Source organism: Synchiropus splendidus, chromosome 4 (genome assembly GCF_027744825.2).
Source record: "Synchiropus splendidus isolate RoL2022-P1 chromosome 4, RoL_Sspl_1.0, whole genome shotgun sequence".
Classification (NCBI taxonomy): Eukaryota; Metazoa; Chordata; class Actinopteri; order Syngnathiformes; family Callionymidae; genus Synchiropus; species Synchiropus splendidus.
This window is the reverse complement of record NC_071337.1, coordinates 23,305,124-23,329,269: the sequence shown is the minus strand read 5'-3', so window position 1 is coordinate 23,329,269 and position 24,146 is coordinate 23,305,124. Positions and strand designations below refer to the sequence as shown.

The 24,146-nt window shown below is 41.6% G+C and overlaps 1 protein-coding gene across 3 annotated transcripts; it reads right to left on the bottom strand.

Annotated features, from left to right (window-relative positions):
* Positions 1-902: 902 nt before the first annotated feature.
* Positions 903-23,388, bottom strand: cped1 (cadherin-like and PC-esterase domain containing 1). Of its 3 annotated transcripts, none has more exons than XM_053863004.1 (21): positions 22,477-23,388; positions 19,310-19,466; positions 17,545-17,639; positions 17,425-17,485; positions 17,263-17,338; positions 15,809-15,956; positions 15,613-15,743; positions 15,472-15,544; positions 14,977-15,105; positions 13,885-13,989; positions 13,729-13,820; positions 13,606-13,652; positions 13,355-13,541; positions 12,726-12,894; positions 5,607-5,706; positions 5,000-5,136; positions 4,705-4,925; positions 4,546-4,647; positions 3,203-3,290; positions 2,985-3,131; positions 903-1,558 (listed from the first exon to the last, which is right to left on the bottom strand). In XM_053863004.1, exons 1-21 carry the CDS (start codon positions 22,723-22,725, stop codon positions 1,370-1,372), a joined length of 2,703 nt encoding a protein of 900 aa, XP_053718979.1. In that variant the 5' UTR covers positions 22,726-23,388; the 3' UTR covers positions 903-1,369. The 3 variants fall into 3 exon arrangements, with proteins under 3 accessions (XP_053718979.1, XP_053718980.1, XP_053718981.1); XM_053863005.1 differs by having other exon boundaries at positions 22,489-23,386; XM_053863006.1 differs by lacking the exon at positions 22,477-23,388 and having other exon boundaries at positions 17,425-17,501; positions 19,310-19,325.
* Positions 23,389-24,146: the final 758 nt, after the last annotated feature.

The following is a 24,146-nucleotide window of genomic DNA, read 5'->3' as shown; positions in this document are numbered from 1 at the left end:
TGAACTGACTGGCATGGAGCGAGGACACATCGTTCAAACGACTGCTGACGTCATAGCTGAAGACGCGAACGGGTACCTGTGGGTAATTTGAACTTTGACCGTCACATTTTCAGCATTCATTTTACAGAGGCAAATCAAAGTTAACGACCCTTGTTAAAATAGTCGCCTCGATTATCTGGAAAAAAAAAAGTTCCTTAAAATTGAGACATTTAATCCCAGATATGACAAAATAGAGAGGAAAATCTTCCATTATCATAAGAAGGAAACTTATTATTATTATTATTAATAAAAGTGCTTTAAGGGAAGGTTAATTTAGGAATAAATTATGAAAATTACGGACAAAATAAAAAATGCATAAAAGGTGCAATGACAGCAAAGTATGCTTCTTTTTTTATTTGCATAATGTGTCCTCTTCCCTCCAGTATTTATTGTTTTTGTTCTTTCATTTTATCATTTTTGAAGTCAAGTAATTTGTGTTAAAGGTACCAGGTGTAACATGAAGTGTATGTGAGGAATGACGTGCAAATCCGTTTTTCATAAATGAAGAGACACAAATTCTGAAGTAAGATGTGCTGAAGTTATGTACGGAAAAAAGAACATCATTTATGAAAAGAATTTACAAAAGGAGCTTAAATTCATGGGGACAGTGGCATATTCCTCAAGAATAAATTGCATACCTCAGATGAAAAATAATGAGAGGAATACAAAATTAAAAACCCTAACAATATCAAAAATATTTCAGGAGCAATATTTAAAAAAAAAAAATCAAACATTCAAAAATATAAAAGCATGCCACATGACAAGAAAATAAAAGTGGATTCATCTTAATAATGAGAAACGCCATGATGATCAATCAAACCAATTTTATTATATTAAAAAAGGATGAGCTTTTCTGCAGCAAAACAGACGAGTCAGTCTTTTCCACTAAACACTGCTGCAATAAAAAGTGACAGAATTAGAGCCGTAAACTTTCAAGATAAGATTGCGTGGGTCATTTATTACTATTATATTATTTTAGCACACTGACGACCTGTAGAATTACATGTCGGGATAATACATTCATTTTTTCCAAAATACACTTCATAAAAATACTTAAATATATTCCATATATATTTAGGATTTATGGACACATTATATTCATTTGACCAGCATGTGAAGATATAAAGGCACGTTTTGTAGAAAAATAAAGTCAATGCTAATATAAGACATAATGTGAAGTCTTTGGCATTAAATATGATGTTAGCGTACACATTTTAAATATGCAGATAAATATTCATATATATATTTGAAAATGCATTTAAAAAAATAAAAGGAGTTGCTTCGATAGTTCAAAAAGCAGGTCAGTTGTATTGTTATGGTGAATGCCGAGTCATGAGCTTCTGATGTGTTGAGCTTCGTGAGACTGGGGACAGAGGCGGCTCAGCAGGATCTCAGAGTAGACCTGGTTTACTGGCCCTCTCACATGATAGGAGTACAGGTTAGGATCGGTCTCTCTGACTTCAGGTCCAGTGATGGAAAACGTGTCGTCAGAGGGACTGGAGGGCGACAACCTTTCCACCTGAAGGACAGTCAAACATAATGGACACAATCATATATAAATACAAGGTCTGCTTGTTGGGTCACTATTTACTGTAAATGACTGAGGCATCTAACCTTCAATGACATGGGTCCAACATAATGAAAGCCTGGAGAAGCGCCATGTTCCTCATGCACGGACAAAGAAATCTCTATGGTACCGTAATTGCACTTCATTTCTTATGTCAAAATCCACTATGATTAGCTTTTGTTTTCATGACAAAAGTTACTTCATGACAGCAGGTCCGTACAAGTAATCCCAGAGGACCGCCACAGTACATTCCTAAAGGACTGTTTACGGAGTGTATTAATGGATACTTTACAATAACTCATGCTTCTCCGAGCCTTTATGAAGGTTTCGCAAAATACATGAAGGGTTAAAGGTCTTACTTTTCATGGTTTCAGGGAGAGAACAAAAATTATCAAAACAGCATTGGACCATCTCATAGAGGTTGATTCTGTTTCCCGGTAAGTGAAGGTACATGAAGTATGTCAGTAGATACAGTGTGAGCACAAGCAAAAAATATGAATTAGTAGTGTTGACACTTCTTTTCAATGACTTCACATGGTTTCTGAAAGTGAAAGTTTTTTTATCACTTAGCCTTTTTTCCCCTGCCCCGTCTCTATGAACCTTTAAGTGGGGAACCGGGTCAAATGAGATCCACGGACCATAACATTTCCAGCCTGCCATACAGTAGGTCCAGGATTTGCAGCGTCAGCAGGCATCATGCTGGTCACCTCAGTCGCCACTAAGGACCTCTTCACATTGTTTTACACATTATGGGTTGGCTGCCAGGGCATTTATTTAGTTCTTCTGTTTGTTTATCTTCTGTTCCTCGTTGTTGTACTTAATAAATCAGTGATAAAATCTCCACTGAGACCATCTGCATTTGGTTAAATTCTACCTTTATATGGCAGTTTTATTTTGACTTGACTTTGAACTTCCTCTTGCAGTATGTATAAATTAAGATGTAGACTTTAAGAGAGTAAGTACAATTCATTAACAAACTGATGAAGCAATACAGATACCAGCTAAATTGTGTATTATTGTGTATTGTGTATTACCAATTTTATTGCACCAGTTGCAGGTGCACCATAGTATACATACAATGTGATTTCAAAATGAAAATGAAATAATAGAGACTAAATAAGATTGTGCTGAAGGAGGGGAAAAAAGTAAAAAAGTAAAATAAAAAATAAATAAGGATAGAGACACAAATCACAATTATTTATTTATAATATAATATATATATTATCAACTAGCTTTTATTGATCAAGTCCCACACCCAGTGTAAAGAGGTTATTTAGCTGGCACTTCCCTGAGGACTATTTCGATGTGAGGTATCAAACCCAATGAAGCAACCACATGTGTATCAACAGCAATGACACGCATAAATAAATGTCTGTACCTCATGGAAGTGACAAGCACATCTGCCCTGCAGGAACTCTTTGTAGCGGCCCATGGTGATACCAAACGTGTCGATAACTTCATAGCCAAGATGTTTTGCAGCGGTGATGATGTTTTCATTCTCTCTGTGCAGGTCCTGTACCTCTGCCTGATGGAAGCAGTTGGTCTTTTTTGCCTTTGTTTTGTGAGAACAGAGTTGAGAGCTGAACAAGATCCTACCAGACTGAGCGATCGGATTCCGTCCACTGGAAGGTGAAATCCCATTCCGAGAGACTTGACCAGCACTTGGATCTGACTCAGAGACTCCCTGGGTGAGGAGAGAAATTCAGAAGTTTAGCGATCATTAAATGAGCATTTAGCAACATCAATTAAACAAAGTTGTTATTGTTCTGTCAGTGCACAAAAGCTTTGACTTTAAAAAGAGTCGCCACGGCCAAGCTTCAAATACACAATTTTTCACATAAAACAATGTTTCAGTTTCCCATGAGGAACAACAATCTCATCTCAACACAGGACTTCAGTGTTGGAAGCTCCATTCTGTGAGCTGCCTCGTAAACTGGGAACACTTTTCCCCTTTGGCTTGGATCTGACCTGGCTTCTCACCAGCTTGGTGACCTTTCAGTTGGACTCTTCCTTCTGGGGGGAGCTAGTGATGCGCCTGTCTGACGCAGGTTTCTCTTCTTGAATAATGCAGACTATTTTTCAGGATTCTGAAAAGCCATCTTGTCTGACCGATGCAGAACCAACTCCTGACCCCAGTCCGTTTCAGTCAAATTTCCTGTGCTACTTTGTGCTCGGAGAGCATTTGTAGGCACGTGTTGGACAAGAAAGAGGTGCCTTGCTGCCCCTCTCCAACACACAGAAGCTCTGTGTAGAAGCAATTTGATTTTATGAGGGAGACCTAATCATTCTACCCTGAGGACTATTACACCAAATCAAAATCAACTCTACCGCATCGTACGCCGAGGAACATTCTAGAACTACTTCAGTGCACTGCTATGCAGCTTATTATGACATGATTTGCAGGAGGACAAGGACAAGAAAGCAACCGCAGGAGAAGCGAAGCGAAGGACGGTGAGTGATGTAGGAGACTAATGTGTTTCCCTTCCCTGGACACAGTTCTGTCATCAGCCAGAGAGGAAGTCCAGCCACTAACTCTCCATGAAAATCCCACTGGTTATCAGAACACCACGCATCAGAACACACAAATAGCCTATGAAGAGTTGATGCCGTCACTTAGGTTTGAGAGTGAAATGAAATGTAATTAATGAATAAATGAGGTGGAATAAAAGCATAACCAGAGTAGTTCAACATCTGTCTGCTACTTGAAAAGGTAATTGGCCCAACATGAAAGGTTTGAAAACAATGAAGCTGTGCCTGACAGCGCTCCATGAGGCTCTAAGATCATTCCCAACCTTTCTTGAAACAAAAAAAAAACTAATAAAAATAACCCCATAAAAGTTAAGGTTGCATTTTATACTGCTCCACTCCGTTATACTTTGATGAAACACAGAATATTAGATCAATAACATTTTATGTCTCATGTAAAAGCGGGTTCTGACCTGCTCAGCACCTCATAGACGGTCTTCAGGTGGTTTGTGTTCAACCACTGGACTCCCCCCACCACCAGCACCGTCTTGTTCGAGTTCACCAGAGGTTGCGACCTTTTGCAACGACAGTCATTACTACGGAATCAGTTTGGATGGGAGTGCTTTCCTCACCTGTGCAGCAGCTGCTGCAGCGCCTGACGGAACGTGGGCCTCTGGCTCTTCTCCAGCCAGAACTGAGGGTAGTATGAGTAGCTGACAAATGTCCTACCCCCATTGAGTTCTCTGTATACCAGAGTATCGTGGGCCTTCCCCCAGTCTGCCAGACTGGTGTTGACCCGCTCCATGAAAAAGTACATCATCCCACGATTGGTGGAGTCGCCGATGAACAACAGCTGGAGCACAGACAGAGAGAAACACAGCGGTGGGTCCTGGAGTCCTGATGATGCGTTCAGCTACGTGACCTCACCTTCCTATCCATCATGCAGCTCTGCAACAGTAGGGGGTCCACATGAGGATGATAGCAGCCATCTGGTTGCCAGGCGACCTCTCTCCAGTCACATGTTCTGTTGTCAGAGCAGCTAAGACACGGGACGACCCACTGACCTGAGACCAGCAAGACAAAAGTAGCAAATGCAACAATGAGTGCATAGGACTGTTCATGGGATCGACTCCAGCTGGTGGAGCTGACAGAAGCATCGTGAGACTCTAAACTGTCTGTAGTCTGTGTGTGTGTATCCGAGTCCTTGTGTGTGCCTCCAACCTGTCACCCAAAGCAGCTAGGAAGCTCAACACCCCCCTGATCCGACTTCAATGAATGAATTAATTTCATAGTTTTATAATGTCGCTTTTTTTAGTTTCAGCTGTTGCAGTACACTATGGTAAGCATGAGCGGTGTTGGTGCTTTTTGAGCCATTCATTGATTATCAGTTGACATCTACGTAGCTAAACTATGCCTGAGAAAAGCTAACAGTGTTAAATATTTCAAGTTTGAAGTTCACTGATCAAGTGATACTATTATTATGCTAACGCTCATCCTTGAGTTTGATCAGAACATTTGCCAGATGAACACAGACCTGGTTGGTGTCCTGAACGGCAGACCTCGGGTGGATTTAGAGAGCTGGTGAAAGGCTGAAGACCACAAGGCTGACCAGGCAGAACAAGCAGGCCGCAGTCCTGGAGCAGAGACATGATGGATTTTGGGGTGATAGTCCACTTTCTCATAACTGCTTAGAAATGAAGATTTAAAGATTTTCCGATAGCAAGAACTATTTCTATATTCTCACTAGAGAGAAAACTGGATGAATTGTATGGGCGCCATGCAACAAGCAGGAGGTATAATGTGTGTGGAGATTGAAATCATAAACCTCGGCACGTTTCATCATCCCTCCAAGGAAACAGACAATTTGCAGTGGCGATACATAGTCACGGAGGAACAGTACTTTCTCAGCTAAAATCCACTTGTACTCTTTGCTTTCCAACTGCAGACATAATGTATGACATCATAGGTGACTGGCCAAAAAGAGAAGCAAAAAAAACTCATGTGGTTTAAACATTTGAGTCAGTACACTAAGACCAGCAACATTTCAGTAGACTGTATTATTATAAATTTACAACCGTGTCAAGAACTCTAGCTTCATATAATATTGTTTAGTACAAAACGTACTCTAATAAAGCCATGTTCATTCATGATGTTAATAACAGTCACTGTATTGTTTTCTTTGCCTCTTTGTTAAAGCTAATTGTATTATTATAAACAGCAAGATTGAAAAATGTCTTACATTTGAAAAACAACTTTGAAGGCAGAATGACTTAATAAAAAAACACAGTCAAATTTTCAAACTCTTCAGGATGAAAGCTCCAAGTCATCAAAAACACAGTGATGTTATCTAGCAACCCCAAAACCATGACAAATGAACAATCATTTGGTAACCACAGTCACATGGAAGATGATTTGTCTTAGTGATAAAATGCTCTTTGTTCTTTATTATTTAATCATGTATTTTTTTGCCAGATCTGAACGGGTCAGGACACATTAGCACCAGCAGCCAGTGGCCACACAAGTGAATACTGGTTCCTTCAACACCTTCCTCGCTGTTCTGTACCTTCAGAACACCACCAAAATGTAGTGATTTTTTCACTGACCCATAATAGACACAACCTGAAATTTGTAATTATTTTAAAAACATTCAAAGTTTTGCCAGAGAGACCCATTGTGACAAACCTTAGACTTGTTTACAGCCCATAAAACCTAACCTCTTAATGGAAGGCTACACAATCATGCAGTAAGTCCAACATTTTTGAGAAAGAAATTGAGTTGAGTGTTTGGTTTCCTTTCCGTACCAAAGCATAATTCATCTTTCAAGCTTGCTGCGTCCTCCCCGCTCAGTTGCGTCAGCGAGCGGCATCCATGGCAAGTCAGAGGTCAAGTAAACCTGGCCGACTTAGCACCGAGGCCCCGTGGGAGCCGCCACGTCTGGCGTGGACTTCAGAGCCTCCGCCGCAGCAGCCACACACACACACTCTCTGATCTGTCTGAACACACACTCCTCTTCTTCTCCTGCGGCTGCCAGGTTTCGACGTGGCAACACCAAATTCTGCACGTCAGTGATGCAGCTTGCAACAAAGTGCGACAAGAAAACTTAACAGGGATTTTCTTGTTCATACCTGAGCTTGGTGTCAACGTTCAAACGGCCTAGAGCCGCTGGGATAGGGACACAGAAACGCACTGACGGACACACACCGACACAAGTAAAGGAGGTGAAAACACAGTCGGAAACAGATGGTCTGACAGCCAGCGATACAAATCAACTTTACTATTTAGCTCCCTCTGACAGCTGCAGACAAAATACAAATGGAAAGGTATGATATGGACCATCCAAGGCCAGAGGTCAGATCACTTTGTTCTATTTGTGAAAACGGTGAAAGCTGTTTTGCGTTTTTGCCCAGCGGCACATTCAGATTTCTACATTTTTTTGCGACATCAGATCATCACTCACATCTACACACTTTCAGCGCGATTGAGAGCATATGTATAAGAAAGGCTTTTCTTTAAATGAGGGGAGGAGATAGAGCTACAGCGACCTGAAATTGACTGTAGAGCCTTGCATTACATGGACAATACGCTTGAGATCTTCACTCTGTGCGTTAAAACCCTGGTCTTTTTGCCGGTCTAACAACATGTGAGGAGTATGTTGGCCGGTAAAAGGTCTGTTATGTGCACCTTTGTAACACACAAATGAACAGCACCTTTTCACACAGGGATGTTCATACTATCCATATAAGAGGGCCAGTAAATTGGCTCAACAATGTTATTTCCCCTCCAAATTTTGTCTGACAAATGTGGCTGCCATGGTCATTGAGTGATTTCGAAAATATGAATACGAGTTACACAAACTGCTTTGATGTTCATTTCTTCCTTTTGTCATTACGAGTGCATTTATGCAACATCACACTCAAATATTCGTGACAGAATGATGGTCAGCTGTGTGGGCTCATATGCTGAGCATGGAATATTCTGTATGTCCAGTGTGTCACTAATAAAAGTAGTTGAAATGGACACATGCAAAAACATCCATCTGCTTTCATTCAATTCCCCCTTCAGCTTCCAAATTCATTATTGATATTTGTTATCTCTGCGTTTTTTTCCCCAAAAAAACAGCCTCAATATGCATCGTAGGTGATTTATTTGAAATTTGTATTAAATTGAGTTTTTATCCAACATTTATTCAAAGCTCTTGTCGGGCCACATGAAATGGTTTGGTCCGCCTTTGGGCCATAAACATGAATCAAGCTTTACGTCATTACTCTGTTGTGTTGATCTGTCAACCCTCTTCCTCAGAGGTTTTTTTTTACAGCCCACATCAAGGATAATAATCTTTTTTTTCAATCACTCAAGGGAGCATCAATAATTTGAATTCTTCCCGGGGCCTCGCACAAATATGATGGTTGACTTCCCGGGCTGATTGTCGACATCAAACACTGGAATAGACATAAAAGCTAAACAGATCATCATCAGAGAAGTCTGTGTTCTCGTGACTCCAAGACGCGGTCCGATGATCAGAAGAGGTGAAAGGTCAATGACAGGTGAGCAAAGTGCAATGCACCTGCAAGACAAACAAGGAGCTTGTGATTGGCCGATGACTCTCAGAGTCAACAGTCTTTAAGATTATAGAGAAAATATAGATGATCGTCAAAAGCAATTTCAAACCTCCAGATCCGAGCCTATTCTCCATTTTGGATATACACCTGGACGCGTGCCATTGTTAAACAAAGCAGCTTGTTCAGTGCAGCCTGGCACTTTGAGCATCAGCTGCAGGTCATTATTATAAGAGTCTTTGTAGAGTTGAGCTAAAATATATTTCGTTGGAACGCGTCAAAGAAACGTTGCATAGTGAGACACCACTAAGTATCCAGTGCGAGAGGAGCGACTTTCAGTCTTTCCATCCGCTCTGGAGTGTTTCATTAACCTTGACATCTCCAAAGTGTTTTCTCTAATAATGTGCGCTTTCTTGCGTCACTCTTATTTTTTGCCAAAACACAACAATACTTGTGCTCACAACAGAAATGATAAAACTTAAGACAATGAGCACATCTTTTACAATACGTAATACACACAAACACACTACAACCAACATCCTCATGTGCATTGTTGCAGTGTAAACTGGGACCAATTTCCATTTCTCCATGCATCTTCCTTCGCGTGTGCCTATTTTATATGGCAGCAGTTCCACTTCAAACCCTTTGCATGTAACACATATCTTTCTTGCGGACTTGTTCTGTTGCTAGCTGTCCACTTTTAATTTTTAGGGTAATAAAGATTCGAATGATATCTTTCCTACAGTGTTCCCTCCAGATGCGGGGAGACATTGTCGAGTGTTGTGTTGCCAAATATGTATCCCGTCTTCGTAATGACAAATGCTGGTATAAAACTCCTTTTCCCATTAGTTTTTAACTGTGTATTGCCTGTCTTTCATTGGTTGTCTGTATAATAGTGAGGTCATTCTACACTTTATTATTAAATTAAACCAGGGTTTCCGCAGCACCACCGTTTAACAAAGAGCCGCCAGAAGAAAGACCTCTTTTTAAAGAAGAAATCTCACCCGAGACAACACGTAACAGAGCACGGTGGTGGATGTGATTATGGTGTTTTTTTTCAAAAGACTTTTAATGACTGAAGTCCGTTGCGCGCGTGAATTCCATCAGGTCAAATGATGAGACGATCGCGTGACGGCAGCTGCAGGTTGGCGAGAGATTGACTTATAATGATTGAAACTAGCTTTTTCACTGGCACCAATTCAGTAAATGCCTGTAAAAGTTTGCCTCCTTGTCTCTCTATTGCTTCTCTATTGGCTTTAGGGGGATGTTACACCACAGTTTCAAAAAAATCCTGTACACCGTTTGTTCTTATAATACTAGATTTTATCATTATTATTTTGGCTTCAGGAAAACTTCTTGGGGAGATCTGTTCGGTCTCAGCACCTTAGGATCTAGGTCGGCGCTTGGAGTGTCAAAATGACACAGTCCATTTGTTCAAGAAACTAGCATTTTCACTTGTGTTCAAATTCCCCAAATATTTTAAAAGACAAACTGGAGCCCTTGTGAGGTGATTCCCAACAGCATTGGGTCAACTCTGGCACAATGGTCGCTTGTGATCATCACAACAGACCGAGTGTATCTGACTGTAGTCGTTTTTATCCTCAGCCAAGGGCCATAAGACGGGGCAGTACTGGCACCAACTACCACACCTCGTACTAGGCTGCTTGTTCTATTGATTGTTCCAATGATGCCATTAACAAGACGATACCAACCCGCTTGGTACTTCTCATAGTCCAAAGTGACCAAATATAGCAGACTGTCAATAGGGGCTGGGCTAACTTAACATACAAGTAACCACAGACACTGGTCTCCTACTGATTCTTGTTTGAACCGAGAGGAAGAAAGTGAATCATTACTCCTCCAATAAGTGTCTGGGCTGTGACAAAGTAAAATATCTATGATGCAAATGGATCCTCGCTTCCCTCCTCCTAATAAATGCAGCACACTGTAGACAAAGTCTCCAATGTTTTATCTACGACCAAAATCCAATTGATATTCAGATGAGCTGCTCATCTCTATTTCAGTGGACGCTGTGAGACCCAGCAGAAACACAGTCCAAAGTCAGAGGTTTAGTGGGAGAAACATGCCTGGCAGTGATGAGCAGTCGAGCAACTGCAGCTGGATCGGAGGGAACAGAAGAAGAGGTCGACAGAAGGAACAAATTAAAGTCCCACTATCCTGCTTCCCTACAGAGTATAAAGAACGCGCACTTATCCAAAGCAGACATAAAAAAGCGGGTTGGAATTTCACAGCTTTGCTTCCTTGCAGTCACAAACGTGTTTCTCATGGGGAAATCAAAGCAGTCTCACCTCAGACATAACCAAAAGTGACACTTTGCGCAAAATGAACAAATTAACAACTGTACCGCTTTTGTTGAACAGCGTGAAGGTCCCATTATGGCAAACCACATCTTTCCTCACTATTAGTATGTGCGTGGCTAACAGAGGAAGCCCTGCATCACATGTGTCAAACTGAAGGCCCAGAGGCCAAATCTGGACCAGTAGGTCATCTCATGTGGCCCACAGGAGTTGGTCTACTTATTTAAGGTACATCAACAAAACTTCCTCATATCCAAAGCCCTTGATATTGTGACCTAATGAAGAGTACTGTTTTCTAGTTAAAAAAAATCTGGAAGCTTTAATTGAACAGAATCACAGGTATGACTATATGGCACTCTGTTTTACACTTCTACTACCTCCTCCAGGAGGGACATTAAGTACATGTTGTTTTGTAGCTATACCTCCTGTCCAGGTTTGAAGCAGACTTCTCAAAGTTCAGGAGGTGAAGTATCTCAGCAGCACATTAGCAGTGTAGGGGCCCCGTGTGTTGGGATTTTAGGGGTCGAAATACCAGTATAGTTTTCAGCTTTTTTGGTGAAGATGTAGTGAAATATATGGAATCCCACTTCTGGCAGTCAAATGAAAAAAAAAAACACTTAAATTGAAATTAATACATGATCTGAATCAATATACTTAATGTAAACACATCTCGGGGAATGAAATACACTACTCCAAACAACTGGGAGCACTGTGCTCTGCACTCAAGGTGTGTTTAAAGAACTCTGCATTTCCTTCCCTTCGGCAGTGTTGGTGTGACGTTCTTGTCGCAGTTCACTTGAGTTCTGGTAAAAACATAATCACATAAATGTTTGGAGTACTTTCAAAGTAATTACTATTTAAAAGCGACAGCAACAAGCATTTTACTAATATCCTTCAATGACAGTCGAGTAGGACTACAGTAGGTGAATGTACAATGCACTCTGTGTTTTTGTTCCTCATAGCAAAAATCCATCACACTGTCCCTGCAGCCCAATCGAGATACCCTTTATGCTGGGCAAAACCCTGGGGAGCACCCCCCAAAGTGCATTACAAATGGGTGTGTGATGGATGGATAGATTGTAAGATAGTCAGAGCAAAGTCCATGCCGTCACCGCAGCGTTCTGTATGGTGGTGAAGAAAGCTCTGAGGTGAAAGGTGATGCTCGTAACTAAGCCTTCCTACCTTAACAGTGGTCACAAACTTGGGGCAGAAACAAGAGCAACAGCAGAAAAAAGAACACATTTCTGTTTTGTTAGAGTTCAGCCATTTGGGAGATGCTGAGAGCAGAACAGGGTAGTCGAGCAATGCCTTCATGACGCCCCAAGTCCTATACACAAGCGCTGGCACATTCACAGGCCTTTTTAGAAGCCAGAAGTCAAGTAAAAACGGAGTCCGTGGTTTTCACAGGAAAATAATCTCACTCTCTAATCGCTGCAATATGTTGCATTCCAACTGTCACTGATGGATTACAGTCAGGTGTTCAAAGTTAGGGGCTGTAATGGAACGTAAACTAACACAGCTTGACATTTCTAGAAATGCATGTTTCCAAATGTTCCTCTTCTTGTCTTCAGGGATTATGTAAATGAGTGAAACTGTTCTTGGTTAACTGGACTGAACCACAGAAGAGGTCAGGACATTCCTCCGCTGGATCTGGATATGATATATAAATGAATAACTGCCGCTCACTCTTTACATCAACCCCAGGAGAAACACTTGATCACAGTTGCGAGCCAGTACTGAAGCCGACACACAGCAACATGAGCGTATCAAGTGACTGACCTGCATGAAGCTGCACATCACATGGTCGCCGAACATCGGCAGGCTGGGCCGGTTCTCTCGATATATGTGCAGGGTGTATACGGTCAGGATGGCAGGCTCTGGCTGGGTGGAGTCTGTTACCAAAATGCTGATCCTGCTGTGGCCCAGTCCGACAGGCGCGTTCATCAGCCTGAGTAGGTAGAGCTTGTGGTCACACATACAGATTCATTCATTGCTCAGCTTTAAATGGATTGGAAAATATTTTTGGAAGTTGGGACTGGTCAAGTCAGGGTAGGGATAACTGAGATTTCACAGAAAATCAAGCGTAGCAAGAAAGCTATCCACAACGAGATCTAAGCGGTCTGGCTTCTTCAATAGTTTTTTGATAAGAAACACCTAAAACACATGCTAGCGTGTGAGGTCAAAACAAAATTTTCTCTTCTCGTTTTCCACACCTCATTCATCTTCTCAAAAGTGCAAGTCAGTACATTTGGATAAATGAAAACACATTTAAGTGGACATGTAGATGAGGTTGCAACTCTAACTGAACTCAGGTGGGTGACGTCAGCGGACATCACACCATGTACAAGTCATCTGATTTTAAATATTTAAGGTGAGAATAATAAATGTATGCGTAAATGCAGTCTCACCTCGGCCCCCTGCGGTCTTCCAGGTGAACACTGCAGTCTGAGCTTTTGGGCTCAGGACGAATCCGGATCATGAGCGTGTCAAAGGTCACTTCGGTGCTGTACTCTTTCACCTGTGGACTGAAGGGCGGGTTCAGGAGGAGAGGAGGCTCAGTGTAGATCTGACGGAGCTGAGGGTCCATGCAGGCACCTGAGAGGACAACAAACAATGACGGGGCGTTGAAGTTGTCCACTGTAGCAAGTGACGCTCATACCTGCGGGTGAATCCTCAGGAAATGAAGCTGAATAGCGACTGGTCAATCTGTAGTGATGGAGACATCTTAGCACATTTCTACATTTCTTTGATGAACAAAGAAAAAAAAGAGTCTCTTAATCACCTCTTTCTGTCATTTGTCAGGTTTTCATAGTAGCAGCTAATGGTGAGCAGGAGGTCAGAGAGACTGGGTGAGGAGGAATTGATGGGATTCACCTGGAATGAACGGGAATTTTAGGCACTGTGATGTAGACACAGCGTGAAAACAGATGTTTCTCACCAGTTGAAAGAATGATGGCTTCTTCATCAGCTGCTGGAACCGAAGCAGCAGAGCGAAATCATCCTCTGACAGGCAGACTCCGTTTGTCCAGACACAGCCAGCAGACTGACAGGCAGAAAAAATAAAACACTTTTATCAGACATTATCTTTAATATATATGCTTTTTTTATTGGAGATGATATGTATGCATACATGGAAATACACACACAAAGTAACACATACTTCTCCTCATTTTCCCCTTTTATCCCACCCTCAACCACCCACTAGAACAAGGTTATGTTCATCTAGACATTTGTTGCCTCAAGAATTACAAGTAGTTTGACAGCATATGATAATAATCTGACAAAGACAAGGCTAAGAGACACAAAGAAAAGAACATTTAGAACTTCTAATACAGAGTCATATACAGTATACTTATGGTGTCACACCTTCCAAATTACTTTCCATATTCTATGAAGGCTGTCAACATAAGTAAACAAGATGGAGCATCAAACAGCAAAGACCCTCTCTTTTAAATAAATAAATAAAATAAGACAGACAGAATCTGAGAAAACTTTAAGTGGTTTTAAATAAGATATAACAGGGTACCAAATCTTAAAGAACTTGGCACCAGATCCCCTCTTATAAGACATTTAATAAATATGCACTAAAACTTAACTTAATGTTATGTTGTTGTAATGTTATTAAATGTAGCGTTGTGCTTTATTTATTCATTCTTGATGTTTGAGTCCTGATCATTTTCAACTTTAAATAAGTCCAAATTAAATATTAAATTTGCTATCATTTCACAAATGTTTTTCAGTAACACCACAAATATTTGGAACTTGGATTAATAAACGGAACGCGTTCACAATCAGTCGCTGGAGCAATAGCGCCCTCCTGTGGCGATCAAACGCGCTTTCCTTCAGCTTGTTCAGATTTGTTGAAAAATGAACAAACAAAACAAACAAAAACAAAAGGAGATTTTTTTTTCATTCACTCAGCGCTCTTCGAACACAAACGAAAGACCTTGATTCACTTGAGTTTCACGAAGAAACGAAAGAGTTGTTTGGTCTGTTGTGGAATGGATGGAATTGCAGGACGCTTCCTCACCTGTTTGGTTTCCGTTTGAGTGCCTGACGAAAACAGGAAGTGAAATGTGTCTTCCAGGATTTGATCTCTCAAGATTTGCTGATCAAACATGCCATCGCTTAGCGCAGAAAAGGTCAAATCAGCGCTGATCTAAATATGGACATAAAAGATATAGTTACTGTTCCAGCACAATAATTGATTTTGCTTTGACTTATGACCTTTGCCTATGACCTTGACCTCGCGACGGCTTTAGCGCAATGTCATTACGGACAGGTGCAGTAGGTGGCTTTAAAGATGCACACAACGGCGACAAATGACTATCTGAGAATGTCAACTGTAACGTCAACATATGACTTTCAGGGAGTGAGGCTGGGTGACAAGGGAGTGGAAGAATGCAATGAGCACATGAGCTGCGTTTTCAGGCTGCAGTAAAGACAGGAAATAAAGAGCAAATCTGAACAATGTGTGTTGCACTTTTTGCTAAACAAATACATTTACAACTTGAGCCGGTCTCACCTGAGTGATGATTGGTGTGATGGAACCGTTGAAGAGTAGAGTAAAAGTGAGGAGCTGGTAACATAAGACACACCTATAAGACACACCACTGGTTTAGCAAAGTTGGGAGAAAAAAGCCTGCTGATATGCTGACTCAAGCACCTGTTCATAGGCCGAGCCTTGTGATTGGCTGACGCTGCCGACTGCAGCACCTGTCCTATCACCCTCTTCACCTGCCCCAACGCTTCATGGGAAATCTGAGGTCCGAGCTGCTTCACCAGGAAGCTGATAAGCTGCAGGAGTGGATATCAAACCAGTGAAGGCCATGAAGGCAGAGCAGCGGCTAATTCAACGTTACCTGAACGGCCCGTCCTCTCTTCTCCTGATTTGTCGTCACCACAACCATGTCATGCAGGAAGGAGGTCAGAGGCCTTATTGAAGTCACCACGATGTAAACATTCACCATGGCAACCAGGCCAGGAGGCGCAGCAGCACCTGGAAGTGGACTGTCAACGCAGTAACATGTTATCAAACAAAAAATACCAACACATACCTGCAGTCCGATAGACCAGCCTAGAACTTTTGGCATTCCTCATCATCTTGATCGTCCACTTACCGTTGTCTTCCTCATCTCATCTTTTATATTACGATTAAAATGTTATTCACCTTTGCTCTCCACCTGATACACACTACATTAACAATGCCCATGCTTTCCAGCACTACTCCAGTACTATGCAGCCAACACTTGTCTAAAAGAAAACTGTCTTTGAACTTATACTGTACATGAATCTCATTCACCACAGTGCAATGATGCACCTGTGCTGTGACACAAACCTCTCAACACATCCAATGTAAGTGATGGACATGGGTCAGTCAGCTACAGCACATTGTGGTCAATGTTCCCTCTAATTCTTCATATGTCTGAACAAATACACCAAGTCTCTGAGCAGTCACCTGGACCACCGTGAGCGACCTGTCATTGTCGACTGTGGTGACTGCTGTAGTAGTTTATAATAGTGTTTAATTTTTTTTTTTTAATTATTTACAATTTGTGTAATTCACATTGACGAATGGAACATGGAATTTTAAATTAAAAAAAATAAAAGCTTTCACTTGTCTTTGAATCGTATATTGCATATTTGTTCAACTGAATCATAATGTAATATATTCACAATATGTATAGTCACATGACACCATTAAGGGAGCTGGACAACAAAGAACTTTCATAAGCATTTATCCTTTCTTTAACGGATTGATAAGGCTGAGACTGAATTTTGTCCACTTGAAGCCACCGTATTCTCTGACCGCTCGACTCACAGAATATGGTGGAACAGTGAGCCTGTGTAGATCAGGCTAAAATGAGGAAGGAACAGGTTCCTTTCATTGACTACACTGTCAGCTTCCTCACCTGGTGCGTAATTCCGCCGCCCCAATTGTCACGGTGCACGTGCACGTTTTGACCAACCACCAGCGACTTTAAAAGAAATCAGCTCTTAAGCACCAGCCAGCTCCAATAGTTCACTTCAAATAGCTCTTCTAGTTGCTGCTCGTTCCATTGTTTATATAGCGGTGTCACTCGGCGGACGCTTCATTTTTATTGGTCTAACATCATAAGGCCTTATGTCTTGAAGAAGTCCTGTCGTCCAGAAACTGCAGTAATTTATCTTCAATTCAGGATTAATTTTTGTTGCGCACCTTAGATATTTAGTGCACTGAGATCGTATCAACTGTGCGCAATTGCGCACGCGCACAGCTTAGAGGGAACATTGATTGTGGTGGACGAAAAGTCGCCTTGAATGGATGTTTACACACCTGGCTGTGGATCTGATGGGAAGTGGTGTCTGACTAGTAGACCTGCATGTGAGAGGCATTGTCGGGGATTCTGGTCCTGTTCGGAGACAGCTCATTTCAGACTTGTGTTGTAAAATGAAATGTCAAACAAAGTCAAACTATGGATGGACTGAAGTGGTTTACCTGCCAGATCACAGTTGAGCACGGTGGCCAGCGCCTCCATCAGGCCAGGCCACAGGTTCACCTGACACAGGGGGCTTCTGGTTTATAATTGGCTGCAGCGAAGTAACCTGCATGTCTTACCTTCTGGTGGCGCTGCAGGTGAGAGAAGGAGACTCTCCTCACACAGCTGCTCTCAGCGCTGCTCAGACACACCAGCAGGCTCCAACTGCTGTCATCTGTTCCCATGGAAACAAAGTCAGTTCTGAGGGTTCTAAAACATTAACAAGATTTCGTAGTGATAAGGTTCTGAACTGTCATCGAATCCAAAACCAAGGATTTGGAGCAGATGTGACTGATCCATTACTAACATAACAAGTCAACAACGTTGTCCGTTTCATCTGTTCCCAAACAGCCAACTGTTTCTGGTTCTGAAGTGTCACCGCAGGAAGTCGCCTGACAAAACAAACCGGCTGCAGCACAAACATGCTGATCCAGGAAACACCATGTTGTTCTTCACCACATGCGGGCGCTTTGCGAGGAGCACATGTTTGATTTAGTTCTGTGTGGCTCTCCAGAGTTTACTGCTAATCCAATCACGTTTAAGATTGGGACCAAATATCAGAGGATTTCAATCAAAACATCCAGTCATTTGAACGTCAACAATAACAACGTGACTACACACACACACACACATATATATATATATATATATATATATATATATATATATATATATATATATATATATATATATATATATATACGTCTACTATATACAGTTCTACCATTACTATGAGCAGAAAACATATAATCATAATAATAATTATTTCATCATAAAACTAACACTGGAGTGATGTGCTGTTGTCTGTTAGAGCCACTGTTGAGTTCTGAACCAGTTGGAAGCACGATAGAGACTTTGTCCAGACAAGACAATATGAACGCATGGGTACATTTGTTTCTGAGTCAGCATGTGACTGATTTTTTATTGAGGGAAACCAGACTGGACCAGGTATAATGATTTTATCATTCTTATTTTCACATTCATTATCAAGTTACCAGTTCCCTCCAACAGCTGCTCAGTTAAGTTTACAACCCAGTCATAAGAGCATCTCTAGCTATCTCTTGCTGTGAGCAGCCATTTGTTAAGCACCACCTACCAGGTTCACCTGCTCACACATATCAGACATCTCAACTCAGCAAAAGGTTTAAATCTTAAATTCCCAGCTAGGATTTGCCACACTGTCAATACAAATGTTACATTTTACCATTTAAAAACTACTGACTAGATTGTGTTCAGTAAAGTTCTAACAGAGGCACATCGTCCGGGCCAGTAGTTTTGATTTTTGACAACAGAAATGTGAATATTCCTCATAAATCTCAGCAGTTTTTCAATGATGGTAAGTAAATGTCAGCCTGCCACCCTCAGGTACAATTTGGAAATTTGATGTCATAGGTCCCAACTGGGAGGTGCAGCTCAGCAACTGATGTCATGAGTCTGACTTCAGAGAGGTTCAGTGCCTTTTGACACAAGGATCTGTGCTGCATGTCAACCATCTTCCTTTGCTAGGCAACGTTTTCTATGGGGGCTTCAGTTGTCCAGCACTTATTTTCTAATGCCAGCAGCCTTTTTGTGCTGAATCCACTACAGCTGAGCACTTCACTTAGTTATTAAGTGAAACGGCATGTGTAACACAGAGAGCTATGATCACCATCATCTCCTTTCCCTCATTTTAGAGTTTATTTTTAACAGCGGCATAAAAACCCAGGAAATGTGCTTCCTGCTCCAGAGGTTCACTACACACACACACATTCAGGCGGTAAAAGCAGAGCAGATATTAGCAACTTTGGCTAATCGCCGAGGAGCGTTTGGTGCGGTTTTGAGGAAACGCAGTGACTGGTGTATCACCTTGTCTGGATCTCAGGAAGCTGCTGGTTTCTGCGTATCTTGACAGCTGGACTTCGTAGCCCATCTGAGTCAGAACCCGCTGATAGAGTTGGACTTCTGTGTCGCTGTTTGGAAGCCGACCAGTCAGGACCACAGCAAAACGACGACTGGCTGTTTTCTAGTCAAACAAAAGCACAAATGAATACTGAGTTGCAGCTCAAAACAAGACTAAAGGATTCTACTTCAACTGCTCTGGTGCTTCCCGAGTCGTGCTCATTACACACTATGAAGACGAAGAAGTGGAGTAAAACTGAAGAGAAAAGTTTTGTGTTGTTATTCTGTTCACAGCTGAAGTTGGCTCAGTCTGAGTTTTCCCAAGATTGGCCTGTTTTTCTTCCTTTGGAGGAAGAGAACCATGTCCTAGCACACACACACATGCACACACACGCGCACACACATGCACACACACTCACACACACGCGCACACACATGCACACACACTCAGACACACGCCAGTTTGTCGTCCTGTCTTCGTGAGGACTGTCATTGACATGCATAAACATAATGCTTTCCCCAGCCTCTCACCGTAAACCTAACCATCTAAAACAAATGGCTAAGCTTAATCTACCAAACTAAAACCCAGTTATAATAACCCAGCTATTTTGTAGTTTTAACCCTCAAAATGAGGCTTGACAAAGTGAGGACGGGCCAAAATGTCCTCACTCTGTTGATTGAAAACTCATATTGTTCCTCACAAAGAAGTACCAGAACACATACACACACACAGTGGAGAGGATAAAGAAGTTGTTAGCAAGCCTGTTGCCAACTGTAGCTCCCCCCAAAATAACAATTCTATTGACAAAATCAATCTTTTTTTAATTATTTGTGTCGTAGTCAAAACCACGTGAAGACCAGAGCACACGGAGACCAAGACCAATGAGCTGGCGAGACTACCGAGACCACACTAAATGTAGAACTAACTTATTCCAATGACACTTCAGTTTTTCATTTATTTAGAAAAAAATGACTTCTGTTTCTTTTGCTGTAAGAAACAAGTGTGTCTGTATGACTAATAGACGTATGCTTCTGTGTTCTGTATTCAGTTTGGTCTTGGTCTTGGTCTCGCCCCCTCCCTAAACAATATGAAACTGTTCTTAATGCTAACATTCTGATTCTTAAACAGGTTCCCTTGAGCCGGTCTATAAGGACCGCAACAAATCTGGACCACCTGGCATTGTCTAGATTTGTTGTGTGACGTACATGACAGGTGACATCACAGGTCTTCAGTGTCGTATTGACAGCTATTTTTACAAGGAAATAAAGACAGACATTGACTCAATGATCTTTTGGGGACATTTATTTTCTTCTGTTGAAGATATGTCATACCTGTAAGAGATGCCTTTCGATTAGTGGGATGTTCGAGATGTTTTCAGAGGAATGTGGGAGTCTACGCTGAGTAGTGTTTTGGGGTCAGGCCGGCTCTTTGTTTTCATTTGTGACGGTTTTGCTGTGTTAAATGAAGCAGTGAAAATCTGCCGGAGTTCTTCCAGGAGCCTTCTTAAATCTAAAGAGATTAACAACGTGTGCATACGTCTGTGAGTGTGTGCTCTTCTGTGTACGTGCGTTGTGGGTCCATAACCACTGGGTGTGTTGCTGTTAGCGGAGAAACTATCAGCTGCCTGTTTACACTCTGTTATCTGTCAGGAATATGATCCCGATGATTACGGAGACTAACATTTCTATTAGCGACATGACAGTCCATCTTAAAATACACACGCACTAGGACAGAGACAGACAGATACACACATGCTCACACTCACATGACACCCTGGGTGTATACCCCTCATTGGTCCGTGCAGCTGTCAATCATGTGGCAGTAAACTAACACCTCCTGCATGCAGCCAAAAAGCCTTCATTGAGCCTGCTAATCTAAAAATACAACAACAATGACTCCTTGACCCAGCAGTGGTTCGTCTTCCGTTTCCCCAGCACCACCAATAAAGAAAGGACCATTAAGAAGAAGACAGTCTGCTGTTAAATAACAACTTTTGTGGAGCTACAAAATGCACAATCAAGACTGAATATATCTTCCATAAAGTTGAGATGTTTGGGCTGATACTTAAAAGCAGGTCCAAAACAGGTCAGTTTGAACATGCTTTGGAAGATATTTTTTAAAAATCAATTTCATATGTTGATAAACACATTTAATTAAATTTGTTTTTATATAAACAACCATGTGCACTAGGGAGATGTGATTCCAGAGTGATACGAGAGAACATAATGAAATATCTCTGACTCCAATCTGTACATATAAAAGCCAAGTCTGCTTGTAGAATCTCTTGAAGTCATAAAAGTCATGTAACTTCAGGAACGTCATGACAGATGTAAGAGGATAGATTTGTTTCCATAGGATTTTGGCTGCTCCGATTCATGTCACCATTACAATTTCTTTTTCTAAAAACTTTTGGTAAGTCTGCCAGTCCAGTTTTAATGAGTGAACTATTTCTCCCCAAATAATCCGTGTTTGCCCCATTGGTCTCGCTTCAGTCCTCCAAGGTTGCTTCCACAGAGCAAGGTTTGAGGCCAGGTGTTTCTTCACTCTGATGGTTTTTCCAGAGCAGCTCAAGTTTGGTTCTCATTTGGCCGACCTTAGATAACACTGAGGAGCTTTCTAAGGCCAGAGTAATTCCTATAGGCCCATCTTTTCTGTGCTCCTTTCCTGTCCAGGGACTATGGTTCTGACTGAGCAGATGCCCAGTATGGATCCACAAAAGGATGTTTTTCTACTGAGCATGACAGTCCACTTTGATAAACCATGTCTAACTGACTGAACTGCCCCGGCCTATAGTACGTTTTACTGAGCTGCCAAAAGTCCCCATCAGACAACACACAGCACGGTAGATGTTTCCCAAAAGGACAATTATAGAACAACATGAGTTGTCAGCCAGAGATGTCATGGATAACTTGTTATATTATACCTTTGTATTTATACGTGCATTACAAATTCAATTGTTTATATATATATATATATATATATATATATATATATATATATATATATATATATATATATATATATATATATATATATGAGATGAAGCATTGATAGCAGCATTTTATTCAGAGTTGACTATTAAAGGAGCAGTGTTTACTGGTAAGTCCTCTCTCAGGCTCCATCAGAAACACACCTGCTTATTTACCTGTAAAGACTCCAGGTTCGAGATGAGCGACTTGGTCTCCTCCTCCGCTGCCAAGTTTCCGCTGGTACCACATTTCCCAGCGACTGGTCGCTCTTGCTTTCCCGACCTAATTCGGTTGCGGTGGACTATCATGGTCTGGTAGAAGAGACACACGGCGAGCCCGAGCAGCAGCAGCAGCGGACCGGCGAAGCACCGGCGGCGGAGCAGCAGCCCGGCTGCAGTCCGGAGGAACCGCATGGTGGTTCACTTCACATCCCTCAAGTTCTCCTCATCTTCAACGCCGTCATCGTCTTGACTGCCCTCCTCTTCTCATTCCTAATGTTCAAGCGAGACAACCTCCCAACGACGTAAAATCCTGCAGCATGTTTTGATTCTTGAGGTAAAAGTTGCGGTGAAGATACAAACATTTGATTCTTGGGGTGAAGTGTTCGGCTCCTCCTCGCTGACGTCAGATATCGCCAAATATTTTCACATGTCTCCTTTGAACTTTATCTTTCAATCATAAGTGCGCAACGATTAACTTGCGCGTCTTTGTTTACACTGTCCGCAGCACCAAAATCCGGACATAACGGTCGCCCGATCTCGTAACTGAGGACCTAGATGAAGTCGGTTCTTCAAGTGAAAGTTAAAGTCAGAGAAAAAAGGCATGAAGTTCTGTGTCGGTCAGAAGCAGCGCAGAGACATCTGGTTCCACTTACACCAGAAGCAGGGGAAGAAAAAAAGTGGTTTCCGTTTTAACCAGATCACCGGCAACTGGACCCGATTCTGGCTCGGCTCGCCCTGGAACCAATCCAAACGTTGTTGATAAAGTCATTTTTTTTGTTTTTCAAGAAATACTGAAGTGAAAGAGAGAGAGAGAGAGACGGGCTCTGTAGGAGGTCAGCGCCTCCTCCTCCTCCTCCCCCCCGCTGGAACACTCCGGAGGAGAGTTATTTCTGGAAAACACACACTCGCTCACGCACACCAGGGCGTGTGTGGTGGGGTGTGTAAGTCACTTTAAAGACTTTTACGAGTGTTGTCTGCTTATGGTATTTTACACATGTCACACCAAACCGGACACCGAAGGACAAAGGATTACGACATGGATCACATGACTTAAGGAAAATAAGAAAAAAAGTTATATATATATATATATATATATATATATATATATATATATATATATATATATATATATATATATATATATAATATTATATTATATTTTCATGGACTTTGAATGTCACATCATGCACATCTTAGAGAGCCCATTCAGGTATGGAATCATTCCCTGTTTTGGCAGCGTATTGGAGGCAACAGACTGGCGGATAAGCACAGAAGAGCAATGAAGATAATTGGTATGAAACAATATGAGTCCATAGACAGTTTTTACCAGGCAGTTATGACACCAGCACCAAACACTCAGCCTCAAATTACAAACTTCTCCCAACTAGGAGCCTACTCTGCATACCAGCACAGAGCTAATGTTCTCAAAATATCATTCATTCTGGCTTCTATCAGAGTATCTCACCACGTGCGATACACTTGACACCTTTTCTACCACTTTAAATTGTCTCATTGTTCTGTACTGTATGTCTCAATGATGTCATTGTCCTGTTTCTACCGTATTTTAACCTTATTTTGGTCATAAATGTTTGAGTCCATACTGTACATACATC

Coding starts and splice junctions, on each gene's coding strand:
- cped1 (XM_053863004.1), bottom strand. CDS start 22,725: ATGCGGTTCCTCCGGACTGCAGCCGGGCTGCTGCTCCGCCGCCGGTGC. Junction 13,653..13,728: donor CTGACAAATGACAGAAAGAG/GTGATTAAGAGA, acceptor CCATCACTACAG/ATTGACCAGTCGCTATTCAG. Junction 12,895..13,354: donor GAAGACCGCAGGGGGCCGAG/GTGAGACTGCAT, acceptor CTACCTACTCAG/GCTGATGAACGCGCCTGTCG.